This window comes from Mastigoproctus giganteus, chromosome 1 (genome assembly GCF_048544385.1).
Source record: "Mastigoproctus giganteus isolate SK-2022 chromosome 1, ASM4854438v1, whole genome shotgun sequence".
NCBI classification, from domain to species: Eukaryota; Metazoa; Arthropoda; class Arachnida; order Uropygi; family Thelyphonidae; genus Mastigoproctus; species Mastigoproctus giganteus.
This window is the reverse complement of record NC_143575.1, coordinates 174,598,295-174,623,721: the sequence shown is the minus strand read 5'-3', so window position 1 is coordinate 174,623,721 and position 25,427 is coordinate 174,598,295. Positions and strand designations below refer to the sequence as shown.

General features: G+C 36.4%; 1 protein-coding gene across 1 annotated transcript in view; it reads left to right on the top strand.

The window, feature by feature from the left end:
- cnk (connector enhancer of ksr) overlaps nucleotides 1-25,427 on the top strand; it is a 327,711-nt gene that overhangs the window by 53,526 nt on the left and 248,758 nt on the right. The window contains exons 4-5 of the mRNA XM_090389913.1: nucleotides 468-597; nucleotides 23,511-23,627. Of these exons, the coding sequence (XP_090246039.1) occupies nucleotides 468-597; nucleotides 23,511-23,627 (247 nt within the window). The remainder of the gene's footprint in view (nucleotides 1-467; nucleotides 598-23,510; nucleotides 23,628-25,427) is intronic.

The following is a 25,427-nucleotide window of genomic DNA, read 5'->3' as shown; positions in this document are numbered from 1 at the left end:
TTACATTATTGCTTACATACTAAATACTATGTGAATAGAGGGCCCACACATTCTTGTATTTTTTTCTTTGTCTTGATGGTTATCCCTTGACAAAGTTGTTAGAATTAGTGATAATTCAGCAGTATGAGTTATGTAAATAACTGTGTGGGTCGGTTTAACACAGTTATTTTATATTCTAGATGTTACCATTTTGCTTCTATGTCCTTTGTAGTTTCAAGTTGATATTTCACTTAGATATTTTATTCACTTCTTTCTTAAACTTGATATTCTATGGATTAGTATTGTCATTAACCCATAGAGTTGCACATAGACATAATTTATACCTTTAAGAAATTTTATATACTTTAATATTATAAATATGTTAACTTATATACTAATTTAATAATGCAGTTAATAATTTAACATTTTGTCACAATGACTTCATATATTTTATGTATGTTTGTTAATAAAGTTAAATGTTACATTAGGTATCCTTTTGAAGGTCAGGACCAGTATGTTTTGGTGAGGAAAACTATTTTAAAGCTGAGTATCGAGTTGGCTTCTACAGCTCAACGGGACCAGTTTGTTGAGAAACCACATGCCGTAATCAAAAATAGTGTAAGTAAAAAAGAGCATGATTATTGGCTTGAGTTTTAATAAAATACTATGTATGTATTGTACAAAGGGTACTAGGAAAGTTTTGCAATATGACGCAACAATGAATCACAGGAAGCTGCTTGTTGCTGCATGTTGAGACATGTTCATACGTGCATAGTAGCCGCCGCGCCAAGTCGATGGGCTCAGTTATTCATTAGTAGTGAGAGTGTAAAGTGCTTGCGATGGCATCGTGGTCACGAAATGAGATAAGGACAGTTTTGCGGTATAATTTTGTGCGTGGTTTAACCATAGACCAGTGCTTAGAAGAAATGACTCTTGCATTGGATGATGATTGTCCACATCGTACAACGATATTTAGGTGGTATAGAGAATTCCAAAGGGGAAATTTCACTCTGGAGGATTCTGAGAGGCCGGGAAGGCCACGAACGTCAGTTACGGAGGAAAATGTTACTGCTGTGAGGAAAATGCTTGACGAAAACAGGCGAGTGACCTACCAACAGATAGAGGATACTTTGGGCCTAAATGCACCAGCAATTCGTTCGATTCTGCAAGATCATTTGCACGTGAAGAAACTTTGTTCTCTCTGGGTGCCGCATCAACTGACTGAAGAGCAGATGACACGACGTGTGACTTGGTGCCGGGAGATGTTAAAAAAGTTTGATAAGGGACAATCTCGGTATGTGAACAACATCGTGACAGGTGACGAGACTTGGCTGTACTATTACGATCTGCCGACCAAGGCTCAAAACAAAGTTTGGGTCTTTGATGATGACGACACACCTGTAATTGTCAGAAAATCCCGATCTGTAAAGAAGAAAATGATAGCTGTATTTTTCAAATCGAGTGGAATTGTGGAACGTGTAGTTTTGGACACGCAGAAGACAGTCACAGCTAAGTGGTATACTGAACAATGCCTGCCTAAAGTCATTGGATCTATGAAGAACCTGCGGCCAAAGTCAAGAATGGACACCTGGTACCTCCATCACGAAAATGCTCCAGCTCACTGCGCCAAAGCCTGCACCGAATATTTGACCACGACAGGACTGAAACTTCTCGAGCACCCTGCCTACAGTCCAGACCTTGCTCCCTGCGACTTTGCACTGTTCCCGCATGTGAAAATGAAGCTAAAAGGGAGGCGGGTTTCCAGTGATGAGGACCTTCTACGGGCTTGGGACAACGAGTGTGCTTTACTCCCTAGTGAAACTTGGCAGAACTGGTTTAAAGATTGGTTTCGGAGGATGGAGAGGTGTATTGAATGTAGAGGAAATTACTTTGAAAAAATTAAATAAACAAAGCTGTATTGCAAAACTTTCCTAGTACCCTTTGTAGTATCATAAAAATGTATGCGAGGATATGCTAAAATAAGGGAAAGATGAGAAAGGGCGGTATGAAAACAATCACAAAATAAAAATGCTATCTATCCACAAAGTGTTGATATGAATAATTAAGTATGCTAACAAATCTTGTAATGAATGAATACTTACTGTATTTTAGAAAATATTCCAAGCAATTTTTTTCCTAAAGAAACAGAACCAAATATTTGGTGCACAACTTATTTGTCAATTTATTTTCAAGCTTAAGCTATCTCTTAAGGGTATGTCATGCAAGCAAATAAAAGGGCTGTGTTTTTAATAACTTCAGTAAAAAAAAACTTTGGCATTTGCATTTGCCTGTCTAGCCATAGGCTATAAAAGAAGCATTTGTTTATTACCAATATTTATTAAAATGTTAATAAAGTAATTTCACATCTTAAAAAATGGGATGTGCAGCATATTTAAAAAATTTGGTTTTATTGAATGTAAATAACAGAAAAATATTATACGAAAACTAAAGATCTCAAAGGGGGGGTAAGCTGCTTTTGATATAATGATTAAATTATTTGAATTAGCAGTTTCAATGTGGACTCCAGTACTCAACTAGTGAGATGATAACATCCATAGTCATTAGAAATTCTCTTGTGGGAGAATTCATTTATACATGAAAGGGGACAAGGGCTAATCAAAGAAGAACATTAAATTAAAAAACTAAACATTATACAAAAAGGGAGTAGTAACATGAGCAATTTTTTCACATGTTTATCTATTATTCAAATAAGCTTAAAATGATTTAACTAAATTTACATTTTTTACTGTCTATTGTTAAGATATTTTCTATATAAAACTGTATAACCATTTTTATAATTCTAAATTACTCAGTCGGACCTCTGTTTAATTATTTTGAATTCCCCTTGAAAGTTGCATTTAAAATAGTTTCGGTTGAGGGAAGAAAATTTTCATATAGCGAACGGATTAGGAGAGAATTAACTTGGTACGGCCTGTTCGCATTTCTGGCCTTCAGGCAATTAGTGCTGCTGCGCGAATTAAGAGAGCTAAAGTGATTAGTATTGTATAACTTAGCGGTACCTGGTAAAACCTATCCGACCACCTGTCCCACATACGGATAAGTTGTGCTGGTCAAGAGTGAGCAGATCAAGGGGTATTCCCAATGGGCTCTGGCCCACCTTCTACTGCAGTGGCGTCCAACCTTTTCCAGTACCAGGGCCATATTCAAAAAAATTCAAAGTTTCTTTAGTGTATTACATTTTCGATATCTTATTGCAGGTAAAAGTAAAATTGAAAATATTCAACAATTTAATTAAGTACAATACACAATTACATTTACTGAACAAAACATTTAATGAGAAATTTTTTTGATAATAAAATTTAAAATGCTGTTTTAGTTCACTTTCCTCGTGGGTCGTAGGTTGGACACCTCTGTGAATCAACTGTAAGCGCCCTGTTCGAGAATTAAAAAAGTTATTTTCTTTTACCCCGTAAATAATCATCTGTTATTTCGCGGAAGTGCGTTATCCACATTTTTCTGAAAATTTTCCCTATCTCTGTTTACACTTTACTTTACCTGAATATCCGAATGATACCGATATTTTGGACAGTTTCAAAAAAAGAAAAGAAAAAAAATTTTAATTTAAGAACTAGTGACAATACCAATGACGAGAGTAGGAAAACGAGGACAACGAAGATATTAAACCTTCTAAACATGAAATGTTGGCATTTGGTGAAAATGAAGTTAGAAAATTGCGAATTAGAGTTAAATGCAATTCATGGATACCTAATTGATAAGAAGGTTTCCGAAGAATTGAAGCATTTGATGAACACTGAGTGAATGTGAACATGGATTTTCAGAAATAAATCTGATCGCCAACCAGCGCTTCGTTGATAACAAAAGCAGTTTCTTCATTACTGTTTCTTAAAATTGTGGGCCGTCCGCTAACGTGCTGCGATCCAGCAAAATATGTCGATTTGTGGCTGCTTAGGTAACGTCATTCAGCAACCGATACAAAGAGCAGGAAAAGAATTCAGCATAGGGTGTCGGATGAGAACTTAATAAAAATTTGTAATATTCTATAAAAACTTTATGAAATTATTTTTACTTATTTTACTCACATTTTACTTATTTTTTGTATATACTTGAATAATAAATTTATGCTTAATAAACTGTGCTAATATACTTAATTTCTTGTTCTTTTTCTAAAAAAAAAAAAAAAAAAAAAAAATTACTACTAAAGTAACAATATGGGCGGGGGGATTAGAGTACTTTTCATATCCTTTTAATTTTCAATTTTTCCCAATAGCAAAAAATGAGTACCGGCACCTATTTTTTACAAAAAAAGCACTGTACACACACACACACACACACACACACACACACACACACACACACACACACACCCCAAACTACTATTGTCTTCACCACCATGTATATTTGTTTACATAATAAGTCTGCTCTTGGTGAGTGGATTTTCATGAAATTTTATATTTTGTACTTTTCGAAAGATTTGTTAAGCCAAACCAAATTTCATTAGAATTGGACACATTGGAAGTCCAGCAATTATTATTTCTTTTTCCCATATAATTTGTATGGAAAAAAAAGAGAATCATAGATTAAATGTAGTTTTAATGCAGTATTGTTAGCTGTAGACAGTCCTTGCATGCTTAATGTGTAAATTGATATTAATCAAGACTTATGAAGAGAATACATGTAGAGAGAGAGAGAGAGAGAGAGAGAGAGAGAGAGAGAGAGGGAGAGGGAGGGAGGGGGAGGAGAGAGAGAGAGAGAGAGAGAAAAGAATATACAGGAGGGAAGTAATACATACTTGTATTATACAGTTGTAATTAAACTGAACTGCTAAGTTTAGAGAATCTATATATATATATATATATATAAAACGCTTAGGTATGCTGCCCAAATTTTCCAACTACTAATTGTTGCCAGCACCCATCATGCAGTTCACCTTGCATGACCACCATACCGGGCATTCTTTATTAATTTTTGTACTGATGTTTTTCGACTGAAGAAAGGCAACCTATGCCTGAAAGCTATCGATGTATGTTTATTTTATCTGTCTTCAATTTTAATAAACCATTCTACGTTTTAAGAAGTTGTTGGGGTTTTTAAGAGCATTAGCAACTAAGGCCATATTGCTCCGGGATATGCAGTGGTCATTCCCTGACCTTTCCGCATCCTCCGTATTTGGTGGTGATGGGCTCGAACCCCGGTCTAATCAAGAAGCGTGTGCTGCTCCTTCCCACCTGGCTACGGAGGCGCCGTTTTAAGAAGTGTAAAAATGGTTGAACAGTGTGTAAGAACTAAGAGACAGAAGTGAGACTCTGCAACTACGAAGACGGACAGAAAACATTTGAAGAAAGAGAAGCAAGATTGGAAATGAGAAGACGGGCGAAATGCCATAAGACTAATCAAGTAGAAGTACCGGATGTGAAAAATCAACAAGCTGTAATTAATGTGGAAGAGCATGACATAGGAAATGTGTTACAACTGTGAGTATTGCAATGCAGGGTATTGGGGACGTGAGTTAAACACTAAATGCTGTCATGATGGAAGGGTTTTACTTGACCCACTGTCTGAGACACCTACTCTATTACGAGAGCTACTTACGGGGGTATACGAGAGTACAACTCAGCAATGGAGTTTGCATCAATGGGTGCAGAGATTAAATCCCCACCTGGAAATGGTCCATACTGTTTTAGAATACACAGCCAGATTTACCATTTGGTCTCACTGCTATATTCAAACGAGGCAAATAAGCCAGGATATGGACAACTTTATATTTTTGATTCTGCTGAAGCAACAAAAAAATGGCTTGAAAAACAATCAAACCAAGGGTGTATGGCTGAAGTAATGCAACAATTGGATGAGACGGTTAAGAGACTATATAATGCACCTGCATCCAAAATGGAGGTTGCTGAAATATTTGTTGGAGAAGACGGGGAACCATATGCAAATAGAGACATATGCATATATCCTACAGGTGGCTGCTGTAGAATTATATCACTGCTAAACAAGAATGGTGAAGACAGAAGGATCTAGATTGAACTATTTGCGGCATAATCAGAAAGATGCCGTATGTTACGCTCGGAAATCTAGTGTAAAATAATTTTCTTCATTGTTCTATAAAATTATAAATTTAGTGATTAATTGATAAGGTGAGAACTATATTTTTCATTTTTATTAATCATAGAAGGAAAAAATAAATGCAATTGAAAAAAAAATCAAAAACATGCCTGAAATTTAACACATTCCATACATTAACTGATATGTGTAATGCATAGAGTAAGGTTGCTCTAGAGCAGCGTTATTCAACCAGTGGTACGCGAGAGATTAACAAGAAACAAAAATATTTTGGAACAATTGAAACGTATTTTTTACTTAACCATATTCTGTAGTAATTACACTATTGCCATTATTAAGCTAAGTGATGATTCATCAGAATTGATGATTTATCCGATTTTTTACCTATTGTTGCATACCGAGGTGAGGTGGCTCTCCCGAGGATGTGTTTTAACTCACCCCTGTTTGAACTGAGGGAGGAATTGAAGTGCTTCCTAGAAAAAATAAAATCTGACTATGTATCGATTGAGTGGATTGATGATCTGAAAGCATTGAGTGGCTTTCAAAACTCAGTTACCTTGCAGATATTTTCAGCAAGATAAATGAACTTAATCCCCAACTTCAAGGATTCGACAGTAATATTTTCAAGACGCATAGTAAAATAAAAGGTTTCTGTAATAAATTATTGTCGTGGGCAAATGTATCAAGAATGGAAATATCACCGTTTTTCCGAATCTTAACGAATTCACTGTTCAGAATGGAGTTCCGTAAGTGTCAGTATGACTAAATTAATTAAATGTCACTTTGATGCATCTCAGTGAAGCCTTCACACAATATTTTCCACGTATCAAGAATGAATAAAAAATAAACAATTGGGTATTAAATCCTTTCGTCACATCCAATGCCATAACTGCTGACATGCCAGTCAATTTAAAAGAGAGAGTATTAGAAATTGCAGCAGATGGCTCATTGAAAACATGAGAGTAAATGGGCCTGTAGTACTGGGATCCATTACTTAAATATAAATATGTATATCCAGTAAAAATTTTAATACACATTTAATTACAAATGGTTTGCAGCTTTTGAGGCTAAACGGGCCTCTTCGTCAGCAAATACTACCATTCTGTTCGTATTTGTTGATGAAGAGGCCCGTTTAGCCTTGAAAGCTGCAAACCATTTGTAATGTAATTAAATGAGTGTTAAAATTTTTACTGGATATATGTATTTATATTCATTGAAAACAATTTTTGAAAGCCTGACAATATGCGATTTTTGGTCCAAAACTCAAAAACTGTTCAAAGAAATTAGTGATGAAGCTTTTTCAAAGCTTCTCGTATTTCCCTCAACTTATTTGTGTGGACAAGACTTCTTTGCCTTAATTGTCAATAAAAGTTAAGGACAGAAACAGTTTGAATTCAGAGTCAGCGATCATTCTTGCCCTAACTTCTACTTGGCCACGAATTGAACTGCTGGCTTCAACAAAACAAGCTCAACAATCTCACTGAGTTTTTAATATTTGTTATTTATAATGAGAATAAATGTTTGTATTGTTTTTAATATTTGTTATTAATGATGAGAATAAATGTTTGCATTTCTCTTAAACACTGTTTTTGTAGAAGCAATATTATAATGAGAATAAATGTCTGTATTTCGACAGTTTGTTGCGCAACACAAAACGTGCATAAAAGGGGTCTTACCATCAAGTGTAGAGGTTTACTTGTAGTAAAATATAGTAGACATATATGTGGGTACAAAAATAAGAATGTAGTTCTTTGAGGGTACAAGAAAACAAAAAAGTTGAGAAACACTGCTCTAGAGAACAGAAGTAATGCTGATAAGAAGAGGAAGAAAAATTGTTTGGTGAGATCTTAAATTCAGTACATGCTCTAAATACTAACAAGTGATCTGTAATGTCGGTTACACTCGCACGCCACAACATTATGGCTGTCGACCTAATAGCCACCTTTCACTGCAATAACTGCTTGCACCCAGTGTGACATTGACTCTACAAAAGGAAAAAAAAAAGTAAAGTGCAGCCATTATCAATCCACTGCAGGATGGAAGCCTCCTCAACAATTCATGCTGAGGGAAATGGACCATAATCTGCCACGCTGGTCCAGTGCGGGTTGGCAGATCGACCGTATTCAGCAGTCAGGGGCTTGAACCCCGATCTACTCAAAGAGCGTGTGCTACTGCACTCCCGCTCTTGCCCACTCGGCTACGGAGGCCGTTTTGACAAGACCACATTAAGTGTCCTCAGTTATCCTAGACAGAAGAACGTCCTACAATTCGGCAACATAGCGAGTCACTGGTGTATGCTACATTCTATCATGTCCCACAAATGTTGAATGGAATTGATATTGGAGGGATTTGCTGGCCAGGAGAGCACACAAAATGCTTGGACATGATCCTTGAATCATTTCTGCACAGTGCCATTTGGATATATGGTCATAATGTAGGACAAAACTTGTTCCGAAACAATGATGAGGTAGGATCTGGCAGTGAAGGCTTGTTCAGTGGGGGGATGAGGAGACCCGGTGATGTCCATGAAAACATTCTCCAGACCATTATACTACTGCTGTTGGTCTGTTTTTGTCCAACCATGCAGTCTAGTTCAGCTATTCACCTGCTCACCATTGATTATACACCAATAAATTGGTATGATGGATCCAGAACCTTGATTCATCTGGCCAGGTGACTCTTTTCCAATCATCCAGTATTCAGGAATGGTGTTTCCATGCCTGCTGCAGGTCGATAATAGTCAGCCAACATGAGCACACAAACAAGTTACTTACTCCTTATGCCTGTCCACAAGAGTGTCCACTGGATGGTATGTTTGGAAACGTTTCTTTGCATGCTCTTGTAGTCCCTTGCTAATTGAGGGATCACGAGCAGTTCTGGGCACAGCATGTGCCATCCGCTGTTCACCAGTGGTGGTCTCCCTGTCCTGGCACATTAGATGGTTGCATGCCCCTCTTTGGATCATTCCTACCGCATCTTCACTATGGCAGCCCTGAAACAACAAACAGTGCCTGTCTGAGATGATGGCCCTCACCTTCCTCGCACTGCTTATCGTTCCCCATTCTAACTCTGTGAGGTCATTCTCTTTCCCCATTGCACGGACTTCGTACGAACTAACAGGCACTACCTGTTCTGTCACTGTATGTGCTATGCAGGTTGGTGGCATTACTCCCAGGTGTTGAGATGCTTCCACCTATGGAGACAGGGGTGGTCATAATGCTTTGGCTCATGAACATATATGGGTTCTAATATTTACTGTTGTGTGAGGAGCTGTCATTATGCTCCTTATACTATTACAGTAACTTTCAAACTTTTTTGGTAGAAATGTATTGAATTTGAAAGTGTGTCCTGTCAAAGGCATTCATCTCTGTATATAGAAAGTTGGGTGACTTAATAGAACAGAGAAGTATGAATAATGTGCAAGCATTCTCAGGACTTCAGTGTGGTGTTTGGGCATGCATTGTTTTGTTTAGAGTTAGATAAATTTCGTAGAAACTTAATCTAATATCAGAAATGGCAAGTTTTTAAGTAATGAAAAAATCTTGCCGTCTAATAAAGCCTTTCTCTTGCTATTTTTAATATTAGATTAGCAATTAGTTATTGCCAGATAACTAGGAGGTATCTATCAATAACTAATGTCAGCATAGAAACTTAATGATGATTCCACCTTCACTAAGTCCCAAAAAGTGTGATAGTGTGATAAAATATGAAGATCATGCTCATCATATTTTTTTACTTGCAGGGCATTGTTCACTTTGAATTTGTTCTGGAAGGTTCCATCTGTTTTCCTCAAGTGTAGCATGTTTGGGGAAAACAGCTGAAAAATTGGGATTGTTTCTTCTAAAACTATCCATCACTGTGGTCTGCCATTCCCACTGGATTTAGCCCCTTGTTATTCACCCACCCTCAAGCTTAAAATCCCCTTGGAAGGTCATAGATTTTTCAGTAATTGAGGAAATTATTTGGAACACACCACAGGAGCTAATAAGAATTCCAAAAGAAACCTATTAGAAATGTTTTCAGAGTAGCATTGGAATTGGTGTATAGAATGTCAGTGGGACTACTTTGGAAGAGATCTATCAAAAGTTTAATAATTTCAAAAATATTAATTCAGTCTCCATACTCTTTGATCACACCTCAACTGTTTACAGAAATAATAATAAACTTTCTTTACATTAATTGTCTGAGTTATGGTGGCATTCAGTTTACTGCCATGTGTATATGTATAACACATGTAGTATAAACAGTAAGCTTTTATTTTATGACTTGCTTGCAACTTAGCAGATTTACTGCTTAGTTGCAAGCAAGTTTTAGCAGATTTACTGCTAAGTTGCAAGATTTAAATGAATTGTAAGTTTGATTTGGCATCACTCCATACTGTTGCATTCGCTGAAAAACTACCCATTTGTACATCTGAACAACTTTCATGTAGATTTTCAAATAGATACCATAATTTTACTTAGGAGGGGTGGTTGAAAACTCTAGTCTAATTATGAAAGAAGCAAAGTAAAATATATAAACACCTTTTTCTTTTTTTTAACACACAATCGCTCTCAATATTTGATGCATTTCTGCAAAGTTTTAATCCTATCTTAAAACACAGGTTCTTAAACTTTTTTTTTTATCTGTAACTCCTTTTCATAAGACAAAATTATTAGTGACCCCTGGCAGCATTCAATAAGAGATGTTGTACCTCTTGTATATATACACTGAAGGGTTTCTGCACCCACATAAAATGGTCAGTGTTGAAATCTGCACAGTAGTTTAAGTGAACTGAATGAAATACTCATGCATTAGTAGAAGCATACGATGCAAGAAAGCAAGCTTATGCAGCATCAGCCGGAAAAAAAAAAAAAAAAACCCTCCCATTTCACCCTTCCATTCATTCCAAATGCCTGTCTAGCTCAGCCTTAAATTTATTTAGGCTATCTGCTTCCACAATTCTGTTCCACCAATCAACTACCTGCTGGCTAAAGGCAAATTTACTCACATCTATTCTACAACTATCTTTCCTCAATTTGAAACTGTGCCCCCTCAGGTTCTTAGGCTGAGAAGAGGAAGAATCCCATCAGCATTCTCAACCCATTCAAGGCCTTATGCACCTCAATCCGATCACCTCGCAGGTGCCTACTCTCCAGGTGCTGCAATTTGCAGAACTTAAGCCTTTCTTGGTAAGAGCACCCCTTTGTTCCCCTCACCAATCTTGTTGCCCTTCTTTGTACTCGTTCTAGCAAATCTACATCCTTCCTAAATTGAGGCCTCCAGACCTGTACACAGTACTCCAGGTGTAGCCTAACCATTGCCTTGTATAACGGGATAATCACCTCCCTGTCCCTACTAGCAAAATTCCTATATATCATTGACAAGACTCCATGACCTGCCTGCCTGGCAGCCCGTCTGCATTGCTCAGCGAACTTCATAATTGACTGCCAATTTACCCCCAGGCCCTTTTCACTTTCCACTTCCCTGAGTTTAGTACCACACGGTACGTTTCGCTTCAGTTATTCATACCCATATGCAGTACTTTGCATTTGTCAACGTTAAACTTCAGTTGCCACTTCTCAGCCCATTTGCCCAACTTATCTAGATCCAGTTGGAGAAGCATACTGTCTTTACTGTCGTTAACAACTCTGCCAACCTTTGTATCATTTGCAAACATGGACATTAAACCTGATATACCTTCATCACTATCATTGATAAATACTGAAAACAACAATGGGCCCAACACCGAACCCTGGAGAACTCCACTAATAACATTTGTCCACGAAGAGCAGTGTCCATTGATTACCACTCTCTGTCGTCTCCCACTCAACCATCCCTTTATCCATTGCAGCAACCTATCCTTAATGCCATACATCTCCAATTTGTATAGCAGTCTTCCATGTGCAACAGTATCAAAAGCTTTCCTGAAATCCAAGTATATGATATCAAAATTATTTTTGGCATTCAGTTCCTTTGTGACCACATCATAGTATCCAATCAAATTGGTCAGACAAGACCTCCCTTTAACAAACCCATGCTGTGTCTTAACTATTACCGCAGTCTTGTCTAGATGATCCTGCAGTGCTCCTTTAACCAGTCTGGTTTTGGCGCATTATAGCCTTAGTTGCTAATGCGCCAATAAAACCCAAGAACCAACCAACCAATCTTTAACTAGTGATTCCATTATTTTCTCCAGAACACAAGTTAAACTAACAGGTCTGTAGTTACTTATGTCACCTTTGAACCCCCTTTGTGAATTGGTAATACATTTGCACCCCTCCAGTCCATGGGGATCTCCTCTGAGTGCAAGGAAGCTCTCATAATTATGGCTAAGGGTTTGCTTACTTCCTTTGCTGCCTCCTTTAATATAACTGGATAGATCCCGTCCACCCCAGGTGCCTTCCTTATGTTTAACTTCAACAATTTCTCCTCCACTTTGCTCTCAGTTATTACAAATCACTTAGCTCCCTGTTAGTGTTTGATAAACTTCTGTCACTCCCCTCATTGAATAACTCAATGTAATTAATGACTAGCCTAATACTTGGAACTCCTGTCTATTACATTGAGACTTTTGGTGCCAATATCACTCCAGCTAGCCTGCTTTATTTCTGCAATAAATCAGGCTGGCTGGAGAGTGATTATTGTGCTTGTTAATTAATATGCTGGTACATTGTTGTAGTAAAAGATAATATTCCAAATATAAATCTGAAATGGTGTTGATGCACAGGGCAGTTTTTAAATCTGAAAAAATAAATGAGGACTTTGTCCAGTACAAATTCTAAATATAATTACAGCAGACTCGATTTACTGGGATCGGTTTAACCGGAACATTTCAAGACTCCAAATAAAAAAATTAAAAAAAAAACAAAAAAAAAAAAAAATTCAAGTAATAACTAAAATAGGTATAAACAGATGTTTTGCAAGTCGTAAATAAGTGACAAGCAAGGTGTTAAAGTCGTCATTGGGAGATTATTAACTTTCAACCCCCACTGTCTTCACACCTGACACTAAAAATAAAAAAAAAAGGAGAGAGAACAAATGTTTAGTTTGTTTTAATGCGTTGCTTTGATTGTTGTGTTTCGTCGCACCGCAAAGAGAAATTTTGTTTCGTTATATATGTCAGGGATAACGAAAAAATTTTTTTGTTTAGAAATCGCGAAAATGATGGGTAAATGCAAATGAGTTGCACTTTCAATTAAATAAAAACTTGAAATTATTCAAAAGTTTGAAAACGGTGCATCCGTTAAATCTCTAAGGAACCGTTATAATATTGGTGATGGCCAAACCATGTGCGAAATTGTCAAAAATAAAGGGAAGCTATTAGATTTAAAATCAACATCGAAAAAGATAAAGGGAAGTATCGTTATTGGACACGCGAGTAGTGCGTGGTAAGTTTTTTTTTTTTTTTTTATCTGTCGCCATATTTTTACGTAGGGTGCTGAACATTTTTGGATAATAAGTCCCCGACTTACGTAACTTCAAACTTACATTACACATAATACACATTTCACCATAACTGGAATTCTGTGGGATTTTATCCCACAGAATTTTTGTTGCAGCAGGTTTTAAAATTTTAAGAGTTGTGATTATTTTTTTTTGGTTCCAGCACACATGCAAAAAAATCAATGTACTAAGGCTATACACGATAAGAATGAAGAATGTTGCATATCGTACTTGGCTCACATTGAAATGTCCAGGTTCATTTATTGCCTACACTAAAGCTTGCAACAATTTTAAAGCAGTCATTAATCAGTCCAAGCTAGATTTTGAACAGGCTGAGGGTTGAAACTTGCTTCTTGTTCAAATGGTAATCAAGCATTTTGGTTTTTTTTGCCAAAGCTGTTGGCCACAACTTTTTGGAGAGGGGAGTACAGATGCCCATCTGTACTCCCCTCTCTCTTAAAATCTGTGGTTCTATTGTTTGCTTAGATAAAGACAAATCCGACTTACTCTTGCTTTTCTTCTAACTGTTGTTGATGATCTTGGTAAACCTCCTCTTACCATTTTCAGTGTGCTGCACTCAATAACTCCTCTTTCCATCAAAAGGATGTCAGAAGAATTTTAGTCTTGATGACAAGAAAGTATCAGGTCCTGATGGTGTTTCTCCACTTGTTCACAAAACCTGTGCTCCTGAGCTTACTTCTATTCCGTGTTGCCTTTTTAGACTCTTATTCATCTAGTGGGTTACCTTCTGCTTGGAAATTTTCTCATATCCAGCCAGTTTCCTAAAACGGGATGATGAATCCTCCCATCCAATTATTGTCCCATTGCACTTCACTGTACTGTTTCTGAAGAAATAGAGAGAAATTGTTTAATGGAAAAATTAACTGCCAACTCCTAAACTATCTTGAAACCTTCAATCTGGCCGATGTTACCCATCAATGGACAAATTCAATGGATAAGTTTGGGGAAACTAAAACTCTTTATCTTGACATTTCCAAGGGTTTTGATTGTTTTTGCATAAAGGTCTTTTAAACAAGTGTCTATCGTGTGGATTGATTGCAGACTGCTTTTGCCATTGGGTATTCGGGTTTTCTCTCTGACTGCTTGCTATTGGAAAATGGCTGTCTGTTTTCTGACTTCTCTAATGCTGGTGTTCCCCCAAGGTTCAAGTGTTTGAAACCTTGTCCTGCACTAATGGATTCAATTGGCACCTCCATAGCGAGGTGGGCAGGAGCAGCGGTGCATAGCATGCGCTTCTTGATTAGACCGGGCGGTTCGAGCCCATGACCACCAAATACGGAGGATGTGGAAAGGTCAAGGAATGACCACCGCATATCCCCGGAGCAATATGGCCTTAGTTGCTAATGCTCCTAAAAATCAAGTAACAAACAAACAATGGCTTCAACCAATCTGATATCCACCACCAATCTTCAAGTGCCAATCTACAGGTAATTTTCCAGTAGGACAAAGATTACTTATTAATTTTAGTCCTAAAACTCAATCTTGTCTTATATATCACAAATGGAGTCTGCTGCTCTTGTGCTTACCTTCGATAATACTCAGATTTACGACAAGGTTAAATATCTCTATTAGGCAATTACCCTGACTTCTGATCTTCCTTGACATAAGTATATCACAATTATTGCTTCCCCTGTATTTAAAAAACATTGGGTTACTCTTTTCCTGTCAGAGTTACTTCTTTCTAAACAATTATTCACCCTTTACAAATCTGAAATCTAGCCTGCCATGGGATATTGTTCCCACGTCATGGGTGGTGCCACCATTACTTGTCTCAGGCTTCTAGACTTCATTCAGAAGAGTGCAGTCAGGTTAATTAATGGCCTCTTGCATGGTCTCTCCACTCTATCTCATAGATGTTCTGTTTTGGCCACATGCCTTTTCCGTAGATGCTTCAGAAGTTCAAGGTCAACTGCTGTGCAGTTGACCTTGAATCTCTCCCTATTTTTCTGCAAATCATGTTACAACACGCTCATTCACTTTGCAGGGAGACAGGTTTTCATTACTTTGTGTTTTTTGCAGTTCACCACAAAAGTAACAGACAAAAGAATTGAACAATGAATCAACCTCGAATTTTTAACAAAACTAAAGAAACACCATCTGAAAGTTATGAGTTATGTCAAGTTTTTTGGGAAGATACTATGTCAAAAACTCACGTGTTTGAATGGCATAAAAGATTTTTAGAAGGAAGTGAGAATATGGAAGACAGATGAACTACCAGGCCATCTAGTATCCATGAAAACTAATGAAAATGTGGACTGGGTAAGGACATTGATTAGGAGTGATTGTCGTTTAACCATTAGAATGGTTGCGTCAGAACTCAATATGGACAAAGAAACAGTTAGACAAATTTTAACTGAAAATTTAGGCATGAGAAAAGTGTGTGCCAAGATGGTGCCAAAAATTTTGATTCTGAGTACTATAATTACTTGCAATGAAAGTTGGTTGTACCAGTGCGATCGAGAAACTAAAAGTCGGTTAATTCATTGGAAGAGAAAATGATCCCTAGACCAAAAAAAAAGCAAGAATGTCAAAATGAGAAATGAAGACTGCTTCTTGTTGGTTTATTATTGATTTATTTTTTTATTTTAAAGGAATCATGGTTGAATACATCTCATCAACTCAGACTGTCAAACAAATATACTACAGTTGAATCTTGTTAATACAAGATTCAAGGGACCTAAATTTTTATGTTTTGTAATAATGAGGTTTTTTGTAACAAGGTCTCCCAGTGTCAAAATTTTACTTTTTTTATTAAGTGCCAATCTTGAAGGCAATCTACAGGTAATAGTAGTACATACTATATATCTAAGAACAATAATAAATAATAGTAATATCAAAAATAAATTTATTTAAATTAATAAAATAGGCAATTCTTGCCTATTTTATTATAGCAAATATAACATATAACAAAAGCCTTGTATAACAATACAAGGCTTTTGTTTTTATATGAATAACACATTTTTTTTGATGATTTTATTTTATTTGCAAGATAAACTAAGAGAAAAGCAATTAATGGAAATGAAAATATTGTACAGTATATATTTTGATATATACAATATTTTAGTATCACAGTAAAAAGAATTACAATCTTAATATACAAGGAGACATACAAACCATTAACTTTTTAATAAAATAATCTAATTTAAAGAAACAATCCAATGTTGTTCGCTCAGTTTTTGTCCTATATTCATTTTTAACTACAGCACGGACATCAAATTCTGGGACCGTAAATGGCTTGAGAGTTTACGTATTGGGGCAGCTAGCAATTCCATTAATAGAGACAAGGGTGTACGCTTACATCCCCTCTTGGAAACCGTGGTTCTTGGGCGAGATGAACGGTTTCAGCTAGTGCACTCCTGAGCCATTTCCGGTTCCGGTGCATAAATGGGAAATTCCGGCCTTACTCTCGAGGAACCATGTGAAGAGTGCTGTGGATCTGCTATTTAAGGATGTGCCACACAGCAAAAATATGCTGTTGAGAAAGGAGATCGCTATCTCCGAAAGCTACAGTTGTTACAGTATTTTATTAATTGTTTTTATCGCTTTTACCATCATATTTTATATATTTTGTATTTTATTGTAAATTAAATCACATCAGTTTTAGACTACTATATATTTTATTTCATTTCATTTTATACTCTAGTATTTTATTTTATTGTAAATAAAGTGTTTTAGTTGCAGGATTGGAATTTGTTTATTTGAATACCGGCTGGTGTAAAGTCTAATTGTTCAATATGAATTGTCCCAGCCTTGTAGGCCTATTTAGAGACAGACATCAAATGCAATAGTTGTTTCTTTGTCACCGTTACTGCAGGCCAACATATTCTTTATTATGCTTAATGCATTTTGTGTACTTCTTCACTGTCACTGGTAACAAAAACATCATTTTGTTTGGTGCTCAGCAGCTCTTCTGGCATTGGCATTGCTGTGATAGCAAATTCATAATTTACCTTCACAAACTCTTCAAATTTGACAACAGAAATCCATATGCTCCTTCAATTTGCTCATTCCTCAATGTTACTGTCACTCTGTCCACTGGACCATGTTTTTCGGCGATATTCTGTCCTAAGCCACTCTTTCTGAAGCAGTTGATTATTATATTGTGCATTACCGTCCCAAGTAATGAGATAACAAGATTATGGATATTACGATTTGTGAACTTAAGTGTCTTGCAGAATGTACTGTACAACAATCGATAATTATCAAAATGTTCCTTTTTTCTGATGCCATTCTTCTGTCCACTTTTGATAACCAAGTCCGAAAAATTTTGACCGTAAGCCAAGCACTTCTATTGGCCTCATAATTACAGGGAAGTTGGTTAACTTCCTTAAAACATCTTGGCTTGGAAAACAACATAGCTTTGTACTGCCATCTGAATTGTAGTATTCAGATAACAGGACAGTAAATGTTGTTTTGTTTGGCAGCAAATTATAAAATAAACCTGTCTCTTGAAGATTAAAAATATCCTTTGCCTCATATTTTTCAAGAATGGACTGTACATTTTCTTTGTTGACTAATCCAGACTTGCTGCAAACATTTCACGAAACCAGGTTATTCCTGTCTTTAAATCTTTGAAGCAAGTCACTGCTGCTGAAGTCACTAATTCCATGTTGCTGAGCTAGATGATTTGCTTTTTCTTGCAAATTGGACCTGATATTGGCAAATTAGATGCACGCATTTGTTGGTACCACTCAAAGTTTTGTTTCAGACTCCTCATGTTTTTCACCACTAAATTAGTTTTCTGTTTTTTATCACTGCTCCAGTGTCATGGACTTCATCAACCTTTGTTTGGGTTTTTCAGTATTGTAGATAAAGTAAGTAAAGAGATGTTGTATTCATCTGCAATGTCTGTTTTGCTTTGTTCCATCCTATCAGCCTCTTGTATGATTTTCAGTTTAATTTCCAGACTTAATTACATCTATTTATGTTTTGTCACCATAACACTGCTAGATGAGATTTAATATAAACAAAGTTTAAATTAATTCAAAGACAAGTTCCAAAAAAGACATCAGCTCAGGTAAAATGGTACAAAAAATAGATTATATTGTACTGCAGCAAAAGACTCTTTGAAATGGCATAACTTTTGCAACTGACCTTAATTCTGTGGAGAGTGAGGGAGTGTATATAAACAACTTAAAAAAACAGTTTTTATTCTTTTGTTAATTTAACAGCTCATCCTTCACATGATATTTTTCAGAGTTCACCTGAATTGTGGATGGTTGGGTGCTCCACATAAAGTGCTTGCGGTTCACTGGTTTCTGGCTGAAAAACAAATTCCTGTGTGTGAACATGCACCCTACTTGCCAGGCTTTGCCCCTTGTGACTTCTTTCTCTTCTCTAAACTAAAAAGAGTACTTAAGATAACCCATTTTGAGTCTGTTGAAGACATCCAGAAAAAACAACCTAAGTGATAAAAGGGCTTGCAGAAGAGTTGAAGATACGTTTTTGTGTTTGGAAGTGTAACTATGGAACAAGGTGTGCAAGCCCAAAGCTTGCACACTGTTCCATTTTGAAGGGGATCAGTTGTAGGGTACAAAATATTTCATTATATTTGTTTTATTAGAATTAGCATTAGTAGAGGCATATGATGCAAGAAAGCAAGCTTATCCATTTCACCCCTCCATTCAATCCAAATACCTGTCCAGCTCAGCCTTAAATTTATTTAGGCTATCAATTTCCACAACAAAGGATGGAAGTCTGTTCCACCAACCAACTACCCGCTGGCTAAAGGCAAACTTCCACACATCTCTCTTTCTTCAATTTGAATTTATGCCCTCTCAGGTGATTATTCTGAGCAAGAGGAAGAATCCCATCAGTATTGAACATGCTCAAACCATTCAAGGGCTTTATACATCTCAATCAGATTACCTCGCAGGTGCCTAGTCTCCAGACACTAACTTGCAAAACTTAAACCCTTCTTCGTAAGAGCAACCCTTTGTTCCATTCACTAATTTTGCTGCCCTTCTCTGAACTTGTTCCAATAGCACTACATCCTTCTTAAAATGAGGCCTCCAGACCTGTATACAGTACTCAAGGTGTGGCCTGACCATTGCCTTATACAAGGGGATAATCACCTTATCCCTGCGAGAAAAATTCCTGTATATCATTGACAAGACACCATGAGCTACCCTTGCAGACCATCTGCACTGCTCAGAAAACTTCATATCTGGCTGCACAATTATCCCGAGGTCCTTTACTTTTTCTACCACTGTCAGTGTAGTACCACAGAGTTGATACGTTACTCTGGGGTTACTGCTTCCCATATGTAGTACTTTACTTTTGTCAATGTTAAACTCAATTTTTTTGGATCTTGTTGCAGCAGCATACTGTCATTAGTGTCCTTAACAACCCTGCCAACCTTCGTATCGTCTGCAAACTTGGACATTAAGCTTGATATACCATCGTCAATATCATTTATAAATACAGAAAACAACAATGGACCTAACACTGAACCCTGAGGGACTCCACTAATAACATTAGGCCACAATGAGCAGTGTCCATTGATTACCACTCTGTCTTCTCCCACTCAACCATCCCTTTATCCATAGCAGAAATTTGCCTCCAATGCCACACTGCTCCAATTTCTTCAGCAGTCTTCCATGTGAAACAGTATCAAAAGCCTTTCTAAGATTCAAATATATGATATCAAAGTTATTCCCTGCATCCAGTTCCTTTGTGACCACATCATAGTATCCAATCAAATTGGTCAGGCAAGACTTTGCCAGAGTTTAATTCCCTTAACAAAACCATGCTGTGTCTGAGCTATAACTGAAGTCTTGTCTAGATGATCCTGCAGTGTTTCTTTAACCAGTGCCTCCATTAATTTTCCAGGAAAAATTGGTCTTGGTGCATTATAGCCTTAGTTGCTAATGCGCCAATAAAATTCAAACCAAATCAAAAAACCAGGAACAGAAGTTAAACTAACAGGTCTATAATTACTTGTGTCGCCCTTTGATCCTCCTTTGCGAATTGGGGTCACGTTTGAACATCTCCAGTCCATGGGTACCTCCCCTGAGTCCAAAGAAGCTCTCATAATTATGGCTAAGGGTTTGCTTACTTCCTTTGCTGCCTCCTTTAATATAACTGGATAGATCCCATCCACCCCAGGTGCCTTTTTTATGTTTCTCTTCCATTGTCCTCTCAGTTATTACAAAATCATCTAGCTCACTGCCAGAGTTTAATTCACCTCTGGCACCCCCTCCCTGAATAACTCATGTGTGAATGTAGATGCAAAATACTCATTTAGTTTGTTAGCCACCTGAGCAGGATCATCAACAGTTGAACCATCAATATCCAGTGGACCAATCTGATTCATCCCTTTCCTTCTAGAGTTTACATAGGTAAAAAGAACTCTCTACTGTTTTTCTTTGCATCCTTTGTCAAAGATTTCTCATAATCTGCCTTTGCCTGCCTAATCTCCTTTGTAACTTGGTTACAGACCAGCTTATATCTGTCATAGGCTCCCATGTCACCCATTAACTTATATGTATCCCATGCATTTTTCTTCTGCCATATGTCTCATTAATTCATCTGACATCCATTTAGGCCTAAACCTTGAACAGTATTTCTTAGTTGGTATGTAAAGCCTAGTAACTTCCAAGATAAATTCTTTGAATGCTTCCCATTTTGAATTTGCTGTTGGTAACATCATCAGTTGGTCCCACTGTATAGAATTTAAATACTGTCTCAGACCATCGTAGTCACCTTTACGAAAGCAAAAACCCTTCCCTTTACCCCTGATGGTAGTTACCTCTTTGAGTAAACCCCATTTCAGCACACTGATTACTGCCACCTAGTGGTTCCTTATTCTCAGATTCTTAATGCATGAAGAATCACTAGTGATAATCAGATCAAGAGTATTACTCCCTCTAGTTGTCTCCCAAACATGCTGAGGTAGAAAATAATCATCCAATAAATCCACAAAAGTCTTGCTAGTGGGTGAGTGACCAACCCACAAATTCCAGTCAATATCTGGGAAATTTAAAATCCCCCATTATGATACTCTGATTTACTGGCCCACTCTATTTCCATGTGCAGTTTCTTATTATACTCATCAGAGTCATTAGGCCTATAACACACTCCTACTCTCAAATTTGATCTCCAAATGCTTATGTCACACCAAACTGACTCGACACTGCACTGTCCAGCGATATCGACTGGCTTCTCCTTGGATTTTGTGTTTCTTAACTAATAGCATAACCCCTCCTCCCTTCCTATCCTGTCTATCCTTCCTGTACATATTGTACTCCTCAAATTCCAGTTCTGCATTCCTTATATCTGTGTGACACCATGTCTCTGATATCCCAACAATATCTGCCTTTGATGTTTTGAGCAATACCTCAAATTCATCAAATTTATTTACCAAACTCTTAGCATTGGTGTATACTCCAGTATAGATGCACCTGTTCCTATTCTTAGCTACCCTAACACAACCCATGTGTTTATTTGTTCCGCATTGACTCCCAACAGTCTCTGGAATACTCTGCATCTTGTTTTCCAGCCTGCTGCTCATTCCAATAGAAGCAGTGCAAGAATCACTTTCACTTCTGCCAGTGGCTACTGTTAATCTAATAGTGCTTGTATCCCCCCAAGCTAGCAGTTTTCCGATCCACCTAACACTGCAATAGTCCCATTATTTAATGACCACACCTCATATATACAGTCGAATAAACGAGGAAATAACGAGCAAAAAGCCATAACGATTTTAATTTATGCAAATTCCAATACCATCGCTGTTATGACGAGTGCACTACACTGATATACCTTACAAATTTTGATAACTATGAAAGCATTCCTAATTGCTCGGTGTTAAAGAAACCCAATTCTTGGAATAGACAAAAATGAAAAGGGTGACTTAGCTTTTATGACCACCTGCATCGCTTTGGATTAGCTGCCGGTTTATGGCCTTGTCCCTTCTAGGGTGGGGGGCTATACAATAGTGCATTGGTGTTCCGCTTGTTGCATTACCCTATTTACTGATTGTCTTGTATTCGCTGAACCATAAATTTATTTTGAGACTTCTAAGAACTTTGTATGCCGATCATTTTACTGTCACTTTAAAATAAAATAATATAAGTTAGAAAAGAACCCTTCCTTCAGAAACATGTCTACTAACAAAAGAAAGTGTCTCTCAATTTGCAAAAAAAAGTCAGTTATTCCTGAGTTAGAATGTGGTGCAAAAAATACTGAAGTGTGTACAAAGTTTCTTTGTCTTCTTCAACAGTAATAACATTGTGGAAGAATAAACATGTTTAAATGTCGACACTGGAAAAGAACATAACTGATAATAAAAAAAAAATTAAAAATAGAGGTTACAAATGCCGATGAAGCATTGCTTCTATGGTTATCTCCAAAAAAAGTGCTGGATTTTCAATAGACTGCCCGATCTTGAAGGCTCTAGTGGAAAAATTTGCTAAACAATTTGGCGTGAGGATTTTACAACAACAGCTGGCTGGATCGATTTAAAAACCAAATGCAAAAATACTAATACAAATAATATGTAGGTATATACTAATATTATTTTTTTGTCTCTAATATTTCCTTTGTTTTTTTAATCTATCTTTTTATCAAGTTATTGTGAATTAAAAAAAAAAAAAAAAAAAATAGGAGGTAGATTTAACTCATCACTGATATAGTGAGTTACGGTTATAACGAGGAAGTTTTGCCTGTCCCTTGATGCTCGTTATAACCAAGTTCGACTGTATAATGTTAATAGATTAACTCATATACCTCCTCCCAAAAAAAAAGTATGTGCAAATCTTACTTAGTGGCTACTCATCATGTGTTACCGTGGCAAAAATATCATATAGCAAAGTTTTGCTAAAAATTTCTTGAATGCTGTATAGAAGATTTTAGGCACTTTATCTGATAATTGAATGTACCTGAAAAGAATGGAATGCTTACAATAATCAACTTTTTTAGTTAGGACGGAAACATTTCAGCCCCCCCTCATATTTAACTCATTATGCAGTTATTGACAATACTGCATTTGTTTTTTTATTGCGACAGTTTATTTAATTCTTGATTTTAATTTGTTATAGTGCCACAATCTAGCTGAAGTTTGTGATAGGATAGTCCAAAAATTTACTGATTCTTTGATAATTCAGCCAGCTTCCTTGGATGTTGCTACTATTAAAAAGAAGCCTGATGAAGAACTTGTGAGTATAACAGAATAAAAATACCATTTGGCATATTATGCATGCAGACAGAATTTTTCTTTTAAAATTTAGATCACATCAATGTTATTATGACTAAAACTTCCTGCTCTTAACATTTTTTCAATATTGTTTCTGTTATTTCTCAAAAGTGGAATTAATGCTTGTTTCATATTTTATAAAGAAGGAATAACTGGTTAGCATGAAATTATTGGGACTGACAGGCATTCCATGTTATCTTTATCTGAATTTTCCATTAAAGGTGTCGATGTTACAGCTCATTACCAATCTATGATATGTGTTGGTAATGAGCTGTAATTGGGATAAATATTGATTAAGCCCTAATTGAATATAAATTATGTTTTTATGGCAAAATCAAATAATTTCACAAAATATTAACATATGAAAAAAAAGTTTTTAAGAGCTGCTGCTTTTTTAATGAAGAAATTAGTCTTTTTTTTTTTTTTTTTTTGGGACAGGTTTTGAAATTACTTTCTTTTCTCCATAAATTGAAGTTCTACCTTCATTTAAATTTTCCTCGCATGTTTCAGCTTTTAAAAAAACCATAAACACTTTTGACTATGCCATGGATAATCACAGAACTTAGTGTTGAAATTTTCCATTTTTATCTTCATGACTTTCATGTTTTTTTAACTTTACATTCACAAAGTCAGGTTCAGTTTGGTTGTCAGATAATCACATTCCCAGTGTTGTGAGTGACCGAACCCAATTGCTTGATAGTACACTTATTAGACTAGTACCATTTGCTAATACTATATTTGACAAATGTCAGTTTTTCTCTTGCTCTGTTTTACTTCCTGTTCTTATTTCTGTTAACTTGTATTTTTTGTAATCTGTTGTTTCATGCTTATTGAAATTAGGTATATTTATTAATAATCATATTACCTATTATTCCAAATATCTGACAATATTTGCTGGTGTGTACTCAATCAGCCTATTTTTATTTGTGCTCAGTTCCATTGTTTTTGTAATAATAAAACCATTTTATTTTTGAAAATTACAGTGTTTTATGGGAATAGCATTCAGTGATATTGGCAGTGCTTTTTTGGGACAGTATGCAACAGTACGGCACACCAGCACCTTTATTAAGAGTGACATTTGGATGCAGTACATTTCGAAATTTTCTATATTGAGTAACTTTTTTTCACATGTTTACCTACTACTCAAATAAGGTTATAGTTATTTAACTAAATTTGTCATTTTTTACTGTTACGATATTTGCTTATAAAACTTTATAACCATTTTTAGAATTTTAAATTACTCAGTTGGACCTCTGTTTAACGAACTCCTTTATAGCAAATTTTTTTGAATTCACCTTGGAAATTACATTTAAAATAGTTTCAGTTGAGCGAAGAAAATTTTCATATTATAACGAACGGATTATGAGAGACTTAACTTGGTACACACTGTTCGCACTTCTGATCTTCAGGCAATTAGTGCTGCTGCACAAATTAAAAGAGCTAATAGATTACTATTCTGCAATTTAGTGGTACTCGTAAAACCTATCTGACCACCTGTCCCACGTACTGAGAAGTCGTGCTGGTCAAGAGTGAGCAGTTCAATGGATATTTCCAATGCAGTCAATGGGCTCTGGTCAGCCTTCTACTGTAAGCGCCCTGTTCAAGAATTAAGAGGGTGATTTTCTTTTACCCCAAGAAATAATAGTCTGTGTTTTGCTGAAGTGTGTTATCCACATTTTTCCATATAAAGCTGCTATAAAACTGCTTGCAGAAGCTGAGAAAGAGCCTCCTGAAAATCTGTGTTTAAAGAGTTTATCTCGTG